Source organism: Pleuronectes platessa, chromosome 16 (assembly GCF_947347685.1).
Source record: "Pleuronectes platessa chromosome 16, fPlePla1.1, whole genome shotgun sequence".
Classification (NCBI taxonomy): Eukaryota; Metazoa; Chordata; class Actinopteri; order Pleuronectiformes; family Pleuronectidae; genus Pleuronectes; species Pleuronectes platessa.
The window spans coordinates 21,513,267-21,531,138 of NC_070641.1; the positions used below are offsets into that span (position 1 = coordinate 21,513,267).

The 17,872-nt window shown below is 49.8% G+C and overlaps 1 protein-coding gene across 1 annotated transcript in view; it reads left to right on the forward strand.

Moving 5' to 3' along the window:
• Positions 1–17,872, forward strand: part of tnrc18 (trinucleotide repeat containing 18) — a 44,592-nt gene that overhangs the window by 16,699 nt on the left and 10,021 nt on the right. Inside the window, exons 4-23 of the mRNA XM_053442643.1 lie at positions 215–319; positions 602–2,581; positions 5,384–5,471; positions 5,568–5,782; positions 6,319–6,465; positions 6,806–6,990; positions 7,665–8,076; positions 8,170–9,159; positions 9,243–9,385; positions 9,472–9,605; positions 9,748–9,861; positions 9,960–10,152; positions 10,248–10,566; positions 10,971–11,183; positions 14,362–14,532; positions 14,958–15,427; positions 15,832–15,966; positions 16,549–16,690; positions 16,775–16,892; positions 17,740–17,815. Of these exons, the coding sequence (XP_053298618.1) occupies positions 215–319; positions 602–2,581; positions 5,384–5,471; positions 5,568–5,782; positions 6,319–6,465; positions 6,806–6,990; positions 7,665–8,076; positions 8,170–9,159; positions 9,243–9,385; positions 9,472–9,605; positions 9,748–9,861; positions 9,960–10,152; positions 10,248–10,566; positions 10,971–11,183; positions 14,362–14,532; positions 14,958–15,427; positions 15,832–15,966; positions 16,549–16,690; positions 16,775–16,892; positions 17,740–17,815 (6,350 nt within the window). The remainder of the gene's footprint in view (positions 1–214; positions 320–601; positions 2,582–5,383; positions 5,472–5,567; positions 5,783–6,318; positions 6,466–6,805; positions 6,991–7,664; positions 8,077–8,169; positions 9,160–9,242; positions 9,386–9,471; positions 9,606–9,747; positions 9,862–9,959; positions 10,153–10,247; positions 10,567–10,970; positions 11,184–14,361; positions 14,533–14,957; positions 15,428–15,831; positions 15,967–16,548; positions 16,691–16,774; positions 16,893–17,739; positions 17,816–17,872) is intronic.

The following is a 17,872-nucleotide window of genomic DNA, read 5'->3' on the forward strand; positions in this document are numbered from 1 at the left end:
ACAAATTCATCCCATATGTCCAACGAGACATGATTGCACTATTAATCTATATTTGTTAGCTTACAACAGAATATGCTTCTATCCACATCCTGGGGTCGTCCTAATCCTACAAAAGGCTTAAAAACTCAAGGAGGCCAAGATATTACATCAATTATATGTCAGAAATGTGAATAAGTGTGTAACATGTTCTATGTGTGTGTGTGTGTGTCTTCAGGCTACCCCCCCATGCCTAGCAGCCTGTACTCCACCCCATACCTGTCCCTGGGGCACCTTGAGCCTCCCTCGCTGTCGCAGCACCCTCTCTACGATTCACATAAAGGTCAGTCACTGTCAACAAAGACCCTCATGGAGACAAATGGCTGAGTTCAGAGTACATACCCGCTCATATCCTGTCATACATCAGTAGCAGCAGGATTAGAGATAAGTCTCTTTAGAGTGAGCAGACCTGCAGCCAGAGTCGTTCGGCTGACAGGTGGAACTCTGTTTCTCAGCAAGTTGACAGATTAATATTCATCATGTTCACCTCTGTGCTGCACTCTGCATGAATCTTTATCATCTGTTGGTTTTTAGACTCGTGTTCTAATGTTTTGTTTGTTTCTAGAGGGTTTCTACCTGCCGGCCTCCTTGAGCCAGTCTCCTCTCCATCCTCCGGCTGCGCCACCGGCCTCCCTGTCCAGCTCCACGCCCCCTCAGAGGACGTCCCGGGACTGCGGTAGGGACCGACTCTACCGGGCGGAGAGGGAGAGAGAGAGGGACAGGGAGCGGTCCAGAGAGGAGCTGCGGTCCAGAGAGGAGCAGCGACTCAGGGAGGAGCAGCGACTCAGGGAGGAGCAGCGGTCAAGGGAGGAGCAGCGACTCAGGGAGGAGCAGCGACTCAGGGAGGAGCAGCGGTCAAGGGAGGAGCAGCGGTCAAGGGAGGAGCAGCGGTCAAGGGAGGAGCAGCGCCTAAGAGAGGAGCAGAGGTCAAGAGAGGAGCAGCGGCTAAGAGAGGAGCAGCGACCTCACAGTGTGGTGGACCTGACGCAAGATGGGCGGAGCGAGGAGGAGCGCCGGGCGAGGAGCGGGGAGCGCGAGAAAGAAAGGGACCGGGACACGGAGAGAGACAGAGATGGTTGGTCTTTTCATCCTCACCTTCACCAGCAGAAATCCAACTCCCATCCCTCCACAGGGGAGGCCAGATCCCGGCCTTCTCCTCTACAGCCCACCTTCCCTTCACCTGGGGGTGCGAGCAGGTTCCATGTACCAGAAACGGACAGGAGGAGTCGGGAGGAAGAGGGCGGCTCTCGACCCCATCACAACAATAACACAAATAACTCAAACTCTCAACCAGACAGACTGAGGCGGAGTGATTCTGCGGCAACGTCGGCTGCGAATCTTCAAATCTCCTACGCCCTTGCACCTGCGCTAGCTGGTCTGCCCCACCCCTCCACGCCCAGAGACCCTAACAGAGAACAGCGGGTCACCGCACCGACATATGTGCCTTCTGTGGAGGTTTATGACGAGCGGGCTGGGCCGATCCAGATCGCCTCACAGGCCCGCGACAAACACCGAGAGAGGGAGAGGGAGCGTGAACGGGAGAGAGAAAGGGAACGGGAGAGGGATAGCTACAGGTTTCCTGAGAGGAGCCTGATGGATCATCCTCGACTCTCCCAGTCTGGCGATTCAAGCAATCAAAGAGAGGAAGGTTCAGTCATTTGTTCCAATGGTTCCATTGGTAAACGAGGCCAGGACACATCGTACTCCTCCAATCAATCAAGGTTCAGCCCAGAAACCAGGGACACTTCTAAACACTCAATCCGATTGGGTGTGGAGCGTGCAGGGGCGGAGCCTAAGTGGAATAACATCAGCCCCTTGGCTAATTATGCCACGACTCACATGGCTGCTCTGGCAGCTCAACACGGACACACACTCTCCTCACCCCACAGCCAACCTACACAAACACAACTGTCCCCACACACAAGTCACCGGCCCAACAACAACCCACACTCCAACAGCCATTCTCCCCAGACTCACGCCTCCCAACATGGACATGGGCGTTCAGGTGAGGAGGGGAGTCAGAGACGCTACCTGGACCCATCAGCTCTCTACCGACCCGGGGGGTCAATGGTGGGAGGGTCCAGTGGGGGCGATCGAGCTGGGGGGGCCGAATCGGACCCCCAGGAGGTTTCAGCCATGCAGAGTCTGATCAAATACAGTGGAAACTTTGCTGCTGAAGGTCCTGGGTCGGCCAGACTCGCCGCAGACGGCCGAGGGCCCTTTGGGGGTCTGGGTAACATCGGCATGGATGAAAGACAGGGGGACCGGGAAAAAGAGAGAGACCGGGAAAGGGACAGAGAGAGGGAAAGGGCATCGGTCGGATCTGGTGGTCCAGGGGCGTTGAGGGTTCCTCCCCAGCTGAAGAGAGAGCAGGAGCGGCCGGACAGCGCTCGCTCGTTTGGCCGGGAGGGGGAGGGCGAGGTGCGGCACCCCCCGGTGGGCATCGCTGTGGCTGTGGCCCGACAGAGGGACAGTGGGAGCAGCAGCAAACCAGCCAGCGGCCCCTCAGACACACAGAGACCCCTTCTGCAAACTGCTATTAAAGGTAAGATGGTTTGACGCACACAACTCAAGTAAAACTTTGTTGGCTGTGTTTTGCATGTGAATAAAAACATACACCTGAATAATTCAATTGTTAAAAGGACTTCGACACTAACACGTGGCTTATCTTTATATTTATTTCTTGCAAGTCAAACCAAGAGTATTTAATATATTTGAAACATTTTCCAATGTACTTTCTCCTTCTTCTGCTTTGGCCTGTGGGCTGTGGTCCTGCTGGGAACATGGATCCGTTTAGTTAAATGAACCGAGAACAAGTGATTCCTCATTTTGGTTTCCATGAATAATAGAGGATTCATTTTCTTTCAGATTAAAGTCATATTTCCTCCGCCCCCGTTTGACTTTGAGGTGTTCATGCGTGTAACGTGACAGTAATAGTCAAAAGAACTTTTGGCTAATCGTGTCATGGGATGTATTCTGTTGAAAGGCTCCTCTTGGCGAGTCAGCTCTCCGTGCTGCATAGCAATTCCTGCCATAGTGCTCTCTATTCTTGGACATCAAGGTCATTCAGCGACTGTGCTCCCACTCCATCTCCTCTTGTTTCTGTTTCTCTCTCCGCTACATGCTTATTCTGTCCATCCACACCTCAGCCTCTCTCGCTCTCTCTCTCTCTCTGAGAAGGTCTCTGCAGGGGCCGTCCCTCCTGGTCCCACTCAGGCCCCCTTCTCTTCCTCTTTTCTTCAACCCCACCTCCTCTTCCCTTTTTCATCAACCCCACCTCCACCCTCTCTCCATTAAACATTTCATTACAGAGTGAAACTCAAAGCTACAAACAAGCCTTGAATTACAATAAGACCATGATAGCGTTGCTAAGCAATGGATTATTCTTGAGATTGGCGGCTGTGTTTGTGTGTGTGTGTGTAAGAGTTTTCAGGAATTGTGTATATTACAGTGAAGATGTTTATGTATTTGTTTGTGTGTGTGCATGTGCACATGCATCCCTGGTGGGGGTTTATTCATTTCCTTGCTTGAGCCGAGTGATTGGTTTAATAGCGCCATTCCCCTGTGTTAAGAATGATGTGCTCTAAATAAACGGTGAATGATTTACAGTAAAAATCCAAATAGAAGGATGGAAGGAAGGGTGGATGGATGGATGAGTGACAGATGGAGGGAGGCAGAAAGCAGAGGAGGGAGAGGCTAACGATAAGATGTGAACAGACGGACGGTGGTCGATAGGTTGATGGACGGTTAGAGAGAGGAATGCCGGGAAGTAAAGAAGTTAAGAGTGCGAGATGAAGAGAGGAGCAGCGATGGAGGAGTGGAGAGAGAGAGAGAGAGGGGGCGAGCGGTGCTAATAGCTGGTTCTGTGATAGAGGGAGGATAGCATGTGGGACAGGCTCCCTGTAACCCTGGTAACAGTCTTGAAACCTTTCCTGCAGAGCATGTCAGGGATTGTCAAAGTCTCTTGTCCCCTACGCAGGCTACACACACACAGACACACACATACACACACACTTCTAGAGCAGAACTGAAGCATTCTGCTCACTTGTATAAAACCTTTCTGCTGCTCGGGGACCTTCAGTCAGCATTGATGAGATGGAAGAGGGTTAAATGGAAAGTGCAAGGAGGAGATCCTCATGTTTATTCTGGGTGGCTTGGTTGAGTGCTGCCGCCCGCTGCTGCTTTCCTTCTTCTCTTTTCTCTCTTCTCTTTTCTCTCTCCTCTCTCCATCTCAGCCGTTTGCCGCTGGCCCCTCGTAGTAAAGCAGCATGGGCTTAAGACTGTGTGTAAGGAGGCAGAGGAGGCTAGTAATTGATGGGATCTGACACTCGGAGTGAGAGCTGTCTCTGTGTGTGTTTGTACAGATTGCACATGGTGTTTGTGTCCAGGCTGCAGCCCAACATCTGATTTTTAACCTCTCTTGTCTTTTATGTATCGTTTCCACATTACGGAGACAGCATGTGGAGAATCTCACTGTTGCTGAGTAGTAGCCTGGTCTTTCAGTTTTAGAGCTTATGTATGTATGAGACGTCTGGTACGGTGATTTCGTAACATTAATAACTTGTGATCCTTGATTATTGTCGCTCCATGTTGACGTGGGGTCTTTTAGACTCTTGCACCATGACAGTGTTGTCATTGTCTTCAACCACACCAACATGATTGGAGTTCATGAACCTGGATAAAGTAACCACCCGTACGGGATTCTCCAAGATATAAAGCTAACACACCCACAACAAGGGCGAGAGAAATTAATTAGTCATCCCCACACCTGCCAATCTAGGTGATAGTTATGAAACGTTTTTCAAATGGGTAAAAACAAAAGTAATTTATTACCATGATTATTTGCGTATAGAGCGGAAGTTGTCTCCTATCACAGGAGACACATTCAGGACAGATGTTTTATTCCAAGTCTGAACTGGGCAAATATCTGTCTAGATCCCTCCCAGAACAATTATTCTACCTTATGTTTGCTTATCAATCTAAGTCAGGTGACACTGAGGTGAGAGAGTGAAGACATTTATAGTCCATCTTCTCACACGCTGAAGAGTTACTCACACACAATCTTCCCATGGTCCATCTCAGTCTGGCCTTGGCCACCACAGATAACAAATGAGGAGTGTTATGTGCCGATAACAAATAAGGACAATAACAAATAACAGGGTTTTATGTGGGGAGGAAAGTTCTCAGCAGCTAACCTTCCCCACCGGCTGCGTCAGCAAACTAAGGCTCATAAAGTCACCCAGTGTAATAAGTGTAAGTCACACAGTTAATGCAGGAATCTCTCAAACAGGCACTAAACAACCCTGTCTAATCCGTCTCCCTTCCCCTGTGCCTGAACCCTTCGTAGATGAGGAGCGAGGGGAGGAGCGCGCTCGCCACCACGAAGAGCGACTGCTGGCCGGCCGACTGGAGCGCGAGCAGGAGAAAGTGCTCAGGTGAGCCGCTGTGACTGATGACATCATCAAACTAGTTTTTCTGTTTTCATAAATCCAGTTTAATAATTAATAATAATGTGTCACGTTTACCTCCAGAGAGTCCAAAGAGCTGGCGGAGTTCACTCAAATGCATCCTCCTCCTATGTCTGGCGGCCTGACGCCCAGTATGATGACCCCCAGCCTCATGAACCCTAACCTTATGGTGACGGGAGGGGCCGGGCGATGGCCTCCAGACCACGCCACTCTGACCTCCCACCCGTGGATGCCCCGGCCAGGAGGCCCCCCAGTCTGGCTCTCCAGCAGCCCATACAGTATGTATATGACATGCAAGTTTTAGTTGATGTGGTTAGGTAACAAAGCAAAGCAGTAGCAGTACAGTAGTTTTAATGTTAGCCTCTTCAGAAGTGGTCAGTGTCATCGTCCTGGTGCTAAAGAAGAGTGTATATCGACCCAACACCGACACATGACATGCTTGGGTCTTTCCGAGCCCTCTTCTGATTGGTGCAGCTGAGCAGGGAGGTGTCTGTCGAGTGGCCGTCCAGCAGCAGCCTCCAAAGGGTCAAGCGTAACAGACATTCCTGATCTCTGCAGGACATTCCAGACCTCCTCCTCCACCTCCTCCTTTGTCGCTCCCTATCCAGAAATAACAGCATCAGGACACAAATACTTCTACATCTGAAAACATGGAGACAGGCGCAGAGGCACAAACACTCAGAGAGCTCCCTATGTGTCCACTCTGTGTAGACACAAATCAAAAGCAGCTAGATCTACTGTATGCTCTCATATGTAACTCCATCTTGACTTCTGTGTGGGTTTTAAAACTGGATCCTGTCCTTTCCCTCCTCAGGCCTGGGTCCCTCCTCACTCCACCAGACCCTGCCTCAAGGTTACCCCCCCTCTCTGCAAGGCTCCTTACCACCGTCTTACCAGTTTGCCAGGGACCCACAGTCTGGGCAGCTAATAGTCATCCCTACTGAGCACCTGCAACACTACGGTATGAAGGCCGCTCTCTGTCTGGGTGTTTGTTTGTGTGCAAGTGCAACAAATCATATCACAGATTTTCACATTTGCATTTTAGCAAAATAAATTAATGTTCATCCTGAGACAGGTTAAGTATTTTTTTGTAATTAGCAAACAAGTAAGATAATGGCCAGAGTCCATATTGTATTGTGAACCATATATGTGTTTATTTTTCTGCTTTCTGAAGCTAAATGCATGATGGTATATGATGCTCTGTGCAACATATTGAGGATAATTAGGGTCAGTGATTGTTGAGTGATTTCGGACACATCAGTGTTCCTCTCTTCCTCACGCTTCCCTTCACTGTTCTGCAGGAGGCGAGGTACTGGAGCGTGGAGGCCCGGTGTGGCCGGGGGTGTACGGTCCGGGCAGCTCGCTGCAGCACGCGGCCCAGCTCCAGCTCCTCTCCCAGCACCAGATGCTGCGGCAACAGGAGCTGCTCATGATCCAGCAGCACACAGCTCAGGTCCTGGAGCTGCAGAGGAGCGCGCAGTTTGTTGTAAGTGGACATCAATTAACACCCTAATGGAATATGTCAACAAATACAAAAAAATACAGACACCATCATGAGTGTGTCCGACTTTAAATGTCATCGGGTCACATTTATGTAGTGCATGATGATAATGAGGGCATCATGGTGGCCCTCCGGCTCCGTGTTAGCCATGAAGATCCTTCTTTCTCTTCTTCACTAGCTCAGGTTGTCTTTTCCTGAAGGAACCAGTGGAAAAGTTAGCCAGACAGATTCTATTACATGCACATGTAAACCCACATTCTCTGTGATGTGATGAGGAGTCACATTAAGGACAGAGCAGATTCTGTGTGTTCAGTTCCCCTCAACAAAAACAAAACGACATTATCAGCCGTCTCTCAATTCTTTACCCTCCCTGTCCTGAGCCCACTGGTCCCCAGTAAAGATGGAACTCTATATTTTCATAAAGCGGTCGGTAGTCTCTCCTCCAGCAGCTGCATTTAACAGGAGTAATTGGAGCATGAATTACATGCAATTTCCAGTTGTGGGTAAAATGCATATTCAGTGCTGTGGTGCAGCAAGAGAATAACTGTCATGGAGATCTGAACAGTGCAAACGCAAACTGCTATTTTTACACTGAAGCACAGTCTTGCATCATACGTGCACTGAACACACACTCTACTCTGTCCTCTCTTGTGTTTCAGGAGCGTTTAAAGGCCAGCGAGCACCGGTCAGACATGGAAGACAAGGCAGACAAGCGGAACACAGACCACAAACCCAGACCCTCCTCAATATGCTCCCCATCGCCTTCACCCGTCCTGCATCCTCGCAAACCTCCCCGTCCCTCTCGCACGCCAACACCCTCCACGTCCTCCCTCACCCCGCTGCCTCCGCTCCGCTCGCCTGTGACCACGCTCAAGTCAGAGGAAGCGGGGCAGAGAGTGTTGGTGCGCTCGCCGACCCCCCTGCCACACCCACCTTCCCCCCGCTCTGCCTCGCCGCCCCCGTCTTCGCCACGGCGGCCTAAACAGGAGGCGTCTGAGGAGGAGGTGGGACGGAGGGAGCAGAGGGACGGACGGAAGCCGGGCTCTGCCCCCTTTCAGGGCATCTACCCTGGTGAGTTTTTTTATCAGCTTCACAGCCCTAACGTAAACCTGTGTAGATACGATTAGCTTTCATATTGATTAAAACCTGTCTTTGTCTTTCCAGATGTCCCTCAAGGTTACCCTTACCAGTCTGTCACCGCCCCATTTAGCTCCCCGTTCCCCATTCATCACATCCCAGCACCTACAGGGACAAACACAGAGCTAGTCCTAGGACACCGCTCTCGCTCTCCACCATCCGCTGCCCCTTTGCCCTCGGCACACATCCATTCAAGGCTCCTGGACACAGACATTAAGCCACAGAAACTAGATCCATCAAAGACGGGGTCTTTCCTCAAACAGGAACCCGGTGTGGAGCGGCCTCTGCTGGGCGTGGCGCCAGAACCTCTGGGTCCCCTTCGCTGCGGCCCTGTGCGAGCCAGCCAAGACAGAGAGACGGATGGGGAAGTATCAAAGCCCCAGCCTCCGCCGCTACGTCTGTACGTCCCCAGTCCTCCACCGCAACGAGGTGAAAGGCTGGAAGAAGTCAGCGAGGAAGAGGAGGAACAAATCAAGATGGAGATGTCATCTTACTCATGCCAGTCAGCGTATCCTCCACCCCCTCCACTCACAGAAGCTGAGCCCAAACAAAACGCCATCAAGGATCCAGAGCAAACACGATACCCACCATGCATCACTGCAGATTCAGACTGTCAGGAATCCGCTCAGAAGAGTGTTCTTCTGGAGCAAACCGCCAGCGCTGTGTGTGAACTAGAACAACCAGACACTCCAGTTGACTCCCACACTCCCCATCAGAAAGAACTTGTACAGGAGACCCCTGTTTATCCACCTTCCACCTCCAATTCTCCACTCCCACTGGTCTTCGGCCCGGAGGATCCCATGGCAGGAATGCTCGCCCTGCTGGCAGCCAGCGAGATGGCCAACTACACCCGCCCCGACACCCCGCCCGCCCCAATACTCCTACCCCAGATAGACCTCCTCGCTGTGGGCGCTGACTGCAGCGGCGCAGGGCCACTGGAGATGGTGGCCCTTGAGGGGATGGCCCTGCTCAGCCAAATGGCCCAGAGAGAGATGGAGCAAATCAACCAGGGCCAATGTGAGTGAATAAGAAAGTGAAGGAAGATGTAAATGATAATAAGATAAAAATAGAGTCTAATGCTCTCTTTACATCCACTCTAGGTCTGACATTAGAGGGTCTGGATTGTCTTCTTGAAGCCAGCAGACAAATCCTGTTGGAGGCCATAGAGAAACAGTCCCACATCGATCTGCCCAGAACTCTGGACCCCAACAAGAAGTACAGCTGGAGGCAGAGGAAGGAGCCGGTAGGATGATGAAAACATTTCATGGTCACCCACTGATGAAAGTCTTAGTAGTTTCTTACCTAATCGTTTCCCTCTCTTCCCCGCAGCTGTACAGTAAGATGTCTGTGGACATGATGGACGCAGTGGAAGTGGAGTACCGTGTCCGCCTGGCTGAGCTTCAGAAGACGTACAAGGAGCAGCAGCGAGAGATGAGCAAGCTGCAGAGACGCAGAGACAAGCAGTGAGTGCTGCTGCACACGGGTCACACGGGTCGGAGCATGTTGAAAATGACTGCATCACACTGTGGCTAGTAATACACAGGGTAATTTTCCTGACTCTCAAACCCAGAGGAAGACACATGACTCTCTTTATGTTTACCTCAGAGACCGGCTGCAGCAGGAGGATGAGAGGCGGAGTCTCACCAGACGGGGCAGAGGGCGACCCAGGAAGAGAAAACTTTTGGCCACACCTCCCAAACTGGACAGCAGGCCTGGAAAGTGAGTCAACGAATGACCTGCAGACGAAATCCTTCTTTTCTTTTAATCAGCTTGTTCTGGTTTTGGCTTCATACTGAGCAAACTTTCTCTCATGTCAGGGTGGGAAGGACAGTGCAATACTCTGAGGACTCTGAAGCTGGGGAAGGACAGAGGAAGAGGTTCTGTGTGTCCAGGGAAGAGGAAGAGACGGAGGCAGGAAGTGGAGGAGTGCAGGTGAAAAAGAAGAAGAAAAAGAAGAAGAAGAAGAAGAGCTGGACGGACCAGGAGCCGTCCACCAGTCACGCTCTGGAGGTAACGCACTCGAACTGCATGCTTTGATTTCAGCAACAACTTGATGCTCTTGTGCCGTTTAATTAATGTAGGGGGTTTGTGTGTGTCGCTCTCAGGTGTTGAAGGCAAAGCGCGGCCATGAGTTTGAGCAGGAGCAGCTGGCGTCGGACCTCGACAGAGCGCTCTCGCTCTCACAGCTCAGCTCGCTCGGCTCGTCCGGCAAACTCACCTCCAACGCGAAATTAGACAAGTCGAAGAGCAAGTCCGCGGACGGCCGTGTGAAAGAGCACGGCGTTCACTCTACTGCCAAAGGAGGGAAACACAAGATGGCCGCCAAGGCTTCCACTACAGAGAGTGTCCAGAAATTGAAAGGTCAGAAGAAGACGGCGGCTTTGTTCTCTCCCATGAGATCAGAGCTCAGCAGCTGCTCCAACAGTGAGTACCTGAGAACAGACACATGATCAGTTAGAGTTAAAGACAGCAGCGTGTGTGTGAGGGTAGATTCTGCAGGTGATGCTGAACAACCAGACAAACCAACTCATTTCATTTGATCATTTTATCGATCAACCATACTTCTTCCCATGTCGATCCTTTCCAATTCGCCTGTTCTTCTTGACACCTGCTCTTGTTCAACAGTTGCATTGTCGTGGTAGAAACGTTATGATTGGTCGGTTGTTTAACGTGGTCGAACCAATCAGCTCACGCCGCTGCGTTTAGTCAAGTCAGGATTATTTCAGGTTTAGTTTGAGGAAATTTGAGGAAATCATCTCTGACTCCTTGTTTTTGTCCGTGTGACCTCATGACCTCATGAATCATTAACCGCACTCTCTCCGCACCAGACTCAGATTCAGAGGAGCACAATTCTGCCCGGGGGGGCTGGCCCCCTCTCTCTGGGACGCAATCCCATGGCAGCCTGACCAGGAAGAGGCGGCCTGCATCGCCTCCGACGTCCCTGCTGTCCGGTCAGAAGTCTCAGAAGAAGAAACACAAGCACTTATCCCTGCTGCTGGAGGAAGCGGGCCTCAGCTCCTCAGACGACTCCTTCGACCAAGGTTACTGACCAAATCTTACAGCCCCCCCCCTCCCCCCTTGCTGTCGAGTCAGGCGATACTGTGTCTTTGATCCCGTCGCAGCTCGAGTCTTTGTGTGCTTGTCGCTCAGACGGCCGTTGTTCAGACTGTGCTTTAGCTCGACGAACCCCCTACCTCTCTCGCTGCTGGCTTCTCTGCAAAGTTGCCTTTTTGAAAAAAAGCGTTTAAAACTATTTCTATGGTGTGTTTTTTTTATTGCCTGGATTGCAAACCGTTTTTGTAGCATTTGTACATTTGAAAAACTTGTGTGAAATTTGTGAGATTTTGTTGTATTGCAGTTTTGGTACGCATAAGCTCTATTAAAGGTGTTGATTTGATTGGTACAGAAAGCGAAGCGCTGTGGTCCTTGTGTCTGCTTCATCTGTCTGTCTGTCCGTCTCTGTCCGTCTGTCCAGCTGCCACTGAACCTCACACATCCTCCAGTGCTCTCTTCCTCAAATATCCCTCTAGATTTCCCGGACAGGCTCAGACAACACTTTATCTCGCACACAGAGCTGAATCTGATTGGACAGAGATTATTCTTCCTGGTCAGAATAAATAAAGAGAAATTTAATGATGGGCTGCTTGTTTTTTTTAATAGTTTGGTGAAGAGGTTAGCTCCATTTCTATCAGACTAAATGTTGTATTGATGATGTGGCCTGGTGTTTGATGTTTTTGGGGGAAGTTAATGCACCAAAAGGTGATAGAATTAGAAGTTTGGGATATTTGGACAATAGAGCTCCTGTGTCTGTCTACTAAACCTTCAAATAACCCTTCTCCCTTTTATGTTGCTCTCTCAGACACCTTGCTCTGTCCTCTCGCCTTTCCCTCCTCACCTCTCACCCCCTCTCCCCCGTCCTACCCATGATGCTTTGAGTGTCTCTCAGCCTGTTCCATGTGCTTGTGCTGCTGCTACTGCGACATTACAGAAGCTTGAGCGAGGACTAGCGCAGCCCCGAGCCCACGCTACCCTCGCTGCGGCTAGTCTACTGTGGCTCAAGCTTTGCTTGAGCTAGACTTAGCTAAGGCCAGGCTACGCTACGGCGAGGCTGCGCTCTCGCCGCCGCCGCCGCGCTGCCCTGCCTGAGGCCACACCCCTGTCACCTGCTCTGTAAGTAGGAAGTGCCCCTCCCTCTATTTTTGTTCACCGCTAACATGGACTATGCTGAAATTGAACTCCACATACAGAACATTAACTTTTTTATTTTTTTATTATTTTTGTTCTCACAAATTAAAGCTCTTTAACGAGAACCATGGTTACCTCCACTTGACGGCTTGCAAAGGTTCCCATGGTCACTCCAGCTTCATATGACAATTCTACCAGGGGGCCTCACAGGGCTGTCCTCTCAGTGCCTGCTTGTTGTGTGTCTGCCTGCTGCTGTCAACACATGGTGGATTCACAGTACAACACATGCTGATCCAGATTTTGCTTCTAAAACTAGTAAACTGTGGCTCAAAATTACTTAAAAAATGTATTTCAATCTTATGGAATCACAGAAAATGGTCAAATTAGCCACTTGAAAAATATTCAAACAAAGTGTTGATCAAAGAGAAAGTGAACCCCCCCCCAAGAACACCTTGTTTTTGCGGATTTCCAGGGGTTTGAGTTAATTTGTGTACCACATAAGTTAAACTTTGAGCCATTTATTAGTTAAATTCAACACCAGTAAAGTCTTATTTTATTAGTCTGATAATTTCATACTTTAATGTCGTCTGTTATGATATAAAACATAGTGTACTGTGCATCCAGCCTCAGTGTTAACCCTCTAACCCCCGAGGAGACGCTCCTCCTGTTCATCTGTTGCCGTGGACCTAGCTGCTAACGTGATACACAGCTAACCAGCAGAATGATTGTGTGTCTGTTCCGACGGGTGACAAATTAAAACCAGCATTTTAGAAAGGTGTCGAGTCAGAACGATTCCAAAGTGTCTTTATCATTAAACTGAGTGTTTTAACACTTGGGCCCAAAATGTCCCTCAGGTGTTGACTTGGGTGGAAGTCTGGTGATAGTGAAGCCAAATTAAATCCATTTTATTATTCAACCAATCATCAATGACCCCTCGCATCACTCAGAACAACTTTCTATTGATTAGTGGTTACCCAATTCCCCACTCCCCCCCCTCCCTCTAAGTGGACAAGTGGCATCGAATCGTCCCCACAGAGCCGTCGATCAGCTCTTTGTGCACTTTGTAGCATGACTCATGCGTCTGAACTCTCAAACGTTTGTAATGAGGGGTTTAAACACTGCATCTGTACTTATAATATCCCTCTGTGTGCCACTGTTGATGCACTGACACTCTCAGGCACCGATTTCCCCGACGACTTTCCGATAGAGGCAGATGTCAGTGTTCCCAGTGAAACCTCAGCCAGATGAGCAGTGTTTCTGACTGGACCCTCTCTCAAAGTCACTTAGATCTCTCCCTCCTGTCGTCTTTGTATAAAATCAGGATCGACTGGGCCTGATCAGTGTGTTACTACCTGCCACAGAGCGTCACTGGATGTCAGCTGCTTCATTGTGTCGAGCAATGAAGCAGCTGAGGCGTCTGCAGTCCTGAAATTACTCCGTTCAGTTACTCAGGGTTTTAATTTGTCACCCGTGTGTGTTTGTGCGTTTGTGCTCTACTGGCCCGTTGGTGGGAGAATCTCTGTTTTCAACCTCTGTCACATTCTCTCAAGGGTTTTTTAATAATGAATTATATTTGTGTGTGTGTGTGTGTGTGTGTGTGTGTGTGTGTGTGTGTGTGTGTGTGTGTGTGTGTGTGTGTGTGTGTGTGTGTGTGTGTGTGTGTGTGTGTGTGTGTGTGTGTGTGTGTGTGTGTGTGTGTGTGTGTGTGTGTGTGTGTGGCTCGCATGCATGTGGTAAATCACATTTTCCTGCTGTAACTTGCTTACACAGCCTAACTGAAGGTCGGCTGCAGTGGTTTGGACAGTCCTCTCTCTCTCTCTCTCACTCCTCTGTTATCAGCTGACGTGTGTGTGTGTGTGACTATAAGATCCAGACGGCTGTTTCCTTTCCACACAGGGATTAACCCGGTCTTTGTCTGAGGAGAGGTTTCATCTTGGCTGTGATTCTTTTGTTGCTGTATCTCCTCTTTGGGTCGAACACTAGAAGCAACTGGATGTGATTTGACCTTTGACCTGAATCCTCTCTTTGAAACAGAAACCTCCGAGGACGAAGATGACGAGGAGGAGTTCGATTCCGACGATGGCGGCTGTGAGGAGAGCGGGCTGGGTATGCTGGCCCGGTTTGCGGCTAACGCGCTCCCCGTCAGCGCGACCCCCCTGAGCCTCCTCCATGAGGGCAAGCACCGCAGCAGGCAAAGCACTCTGGGTAAAAAGCATAACGGACACAAATGAGTTGTGTGCGGGGGTTTCGCAATATAATTTTTCATTTTGGTTCAGCAGGCTCACCATCTGAGCATTTGTTCAAGATTATGTTATTGATTCACGGTTAAATATTCATTAATTTGTAATTGTCACATCAGGGTGCATGTAATGATTCATTCTTGAATTATGTATTAGTTTCAATTTGATCAATAGTCCTATTTACTGTGTTATTGATTTGAGAAAATCTAACACCTAAGTTTATTACTGGCTGCCTGTTTATGGGAGCAGCTGGGTTTTATCTCTAGGATCTCCCCATGTGTGCGTTTGTGTGTGCGTCAGTGTGTGTGTCCTCTCTTTGTGAGGACCAGTTTGAGTTATGGACCCCGTGGAAGCAGGACTCCAGTGACCCTCCTCCTCTTCTCTCCTCAGGCTCATCAGAGTGCGAGTGGTCAGACTCGGGCTCAGACCTGCGACTGAGGAAGTTCCCCTCTCTGCTCCATGGAAAGCGCTCCGCCCCAGAGCTGCCCCTGCTGCCCCCTGCGTCCCGGCGCAGCGACCAGACCAGCCCCACCAAGCGAGATGAAGCGCCAGTCAAACGCAAGCCCCTGCCCAAACCCCGCCCCTCGCCTAGATCGCCCGGACGGTTCAGCTTCGACCTCGGCAGCAGCCACGGGGTCGGAGGCTTCAGCGAGGACGAGGCCTGGAGCCGCCGACGCAGCGAGAGGATTTTCCTCCATGACGCCACCACCTCAGCGACTCAGCTGTCGGTTCCAGGCCTGGGATCCATCAGTCAGAGCTCCTCCACCTCGTCCTCCAGCTCAGGCCCACCTCTGACCCCGAAGCCTGCCCCCAGAACCAAACCCCCTCCGCCCAGCAAAGAGGGGAAGGACCTGGTGAAAGTACGTCAATAATTAATTAGTTAATCGTTAATTGTTGTGCAGCAAGTGAGTCAAATCTTTCCAATCTCCCTGTGCTCTACCTTCTCCTTTAAACTCTGGTTCCATCACTTTTCTTTTTCTCCTCTGACATCTGTGAGAGTGTGTCTGAGTGTGTGAGAGAGAGGCAGATAGAGAATGTTTAAGTGTTTGTTTCAAAGTGCCAGCAGGGCTTCCAAGTCATTGCAGCACTCCCCTGCTGTCTGTGTCGTGTAGCTGACAAGGAAGGACAACTGCAGGCAGCCTGGCAACTTCCCACCCTCAGTGTGTGTGTGCGTGTGTCTCTGTGTGTGTGTGTAAATCTATCTTGCACATCTTTAATGTCCCCATTAATTCATATGCACGTTTTGTGACTTTTTGAAAAGCAGAAGAAGAAGCTGAAGGACTCTCCTCTGCCTGTGAGCCCGTCCGTCCTGTGCAGTCCAATCACTGACGTCCCCGTAACGCTGAGCCTCAGTCCGACGAGGAAGAGCCAACCAAAACCCAGGACCAAGGCCAGAGAGGTCAGTGTGATGATGGATCAGCTGCAGAGTCATTACGGGTGTGAACCTAATTATCCCGGGAAGGACGAAACACCAGAGCATTTTAGTTATTAGACCTAAATGTGCACACACACACTAAAGAGAGATGAACCGACTCCTGTGATCGACTCTGTTCTCTTTCATTGTCAAACCTCTTGTATTGTGCGATATCTGCCAAGGTGTCGTATTTCTCTCCATCTGCCAACGGCCAGAACTCCAGTTTGTTGTGTAAACAGCTGAAGTGTGTGCAGGGCTCTTTGTGGTGATGAAACAGCAGAAAAAATGTGTTTAATGCGACAGCGTAAGTGTTGTAATATGTCGCTGTTTCCCTTTGAAAAGTCGATACGCGGCGTGTCGACCTGGCAGCTTGGTGCGCTGCCACGAATGAAACCGAAGTAGTGATATCAGTTTGCAGAAAGTCAGGTTCAGTCCTCAGGCGGGTGACAGATTTCATTTACGGGCCATTCTTTCTTTTTAAAGACAGACTAATAACAAAAAATGTCTGCCTTTTTTATATGGAGTCGTGGTTGAGTGAAATTCAAGCCCCTGTGTGTTTGTCTGCAGCCCTCCAGGGGAGCGGTGAGCCGGCTGATGGAGAGCATGGCGGCTGATGAAGACTTCGAGCCCAACCAGGACAGCAGCTTCAGCGAAGACGAACTTGTCACTCCGCGCAGCCACAGTTTATCAGAGAGGTCCTCCACACCTGGTCAGTACACACACACACACAGACACACACACAACTGAAGTTATTATGTGCGTTCTTAACATGTGTTGTTGTTGTTGTGTGCAGCTCCGGTGCAGTGTGTGTTGGATAAGGACTCTCTGGTGGACGGACTCAGAGTTCTGATCCCGATGGACGACCAGCTGCTGTACGCCGGACACGTGAACACGGTGCACTCCCCTGACATGTGAGTACAGACCATGAATCCTTATATCGGAGCACGCTGATGGATTTGCAGCCTTTAATAGAGGAAACTCACATCTGTTTACTCTATTAAAAGCTGCAAATCAATCAGCGTGCTCCAGTTCTGCGTCCTGCAAAGTTTGCTGTCCTCGATTTGTGAAGTAGCCAGGTGCATTTTTTGCAGATAAAAAAAAAAAAAGACTGGTTTGTTACAAAGTCCTGTTCAGTTTTTCATATCACATACATGTGGGGAAGCTATAGTTACACTGGGGGATAGTTTGATATTAGGTGTAATAGTCTTGTTCTTCTTTTTCTTGAAAATCAGATAAGTAGATCGAAACAATCTCCAGCAGTTGGTTAGCTTAGCATAAAGATTTGTCATCATTTTCATTATTTCCCAAGAAACATTCATGAATCTTGATTAAGAAGTCAGGCTCATTTAGTGGAATTATATCTGAGTGTGGGAAATTTGTTGCAGCTTGATTGAATTTAATGGGAAAGATGCAGTCGACGGACAGAGGTGAAAACATCAGCTTGTTGGTGGAAATAATAAAAACAAATTCCAGCTCTGTTTGCAGAGGATTCATATTCATATAGTGGGCTGTGGCTGTTTGCTATAGCTCTGCCACACAACCTTCTAACTGGAGCCAAGCTGCTAAAGTCATTATTTGTAGAAGAGAACCCAGTCCCCATCCTGCCACACATCACATCAGTCAGAATCAAGATAAGAACTCACTTCTGCGTCTGACTGAGACCAGAAGTGACTCTGGATTCTGTCATGAGAAGCATGAGCCCTTCACTGACCCCCAGATGTTTGGCCCTTACTCCTCTTGGATGTTCCCCCCCTGCAGATACAGCGTGGTGGTGGAGGGAGAGAGAGGAAACCGACCTCACATCTACTGCTTGGAACAACTGCTGCAGGAAGCTGTGAGTAAACTGCACGTCTCTCACATTTCTTTCCTCTCAATCCTCCTCATCTCTCCT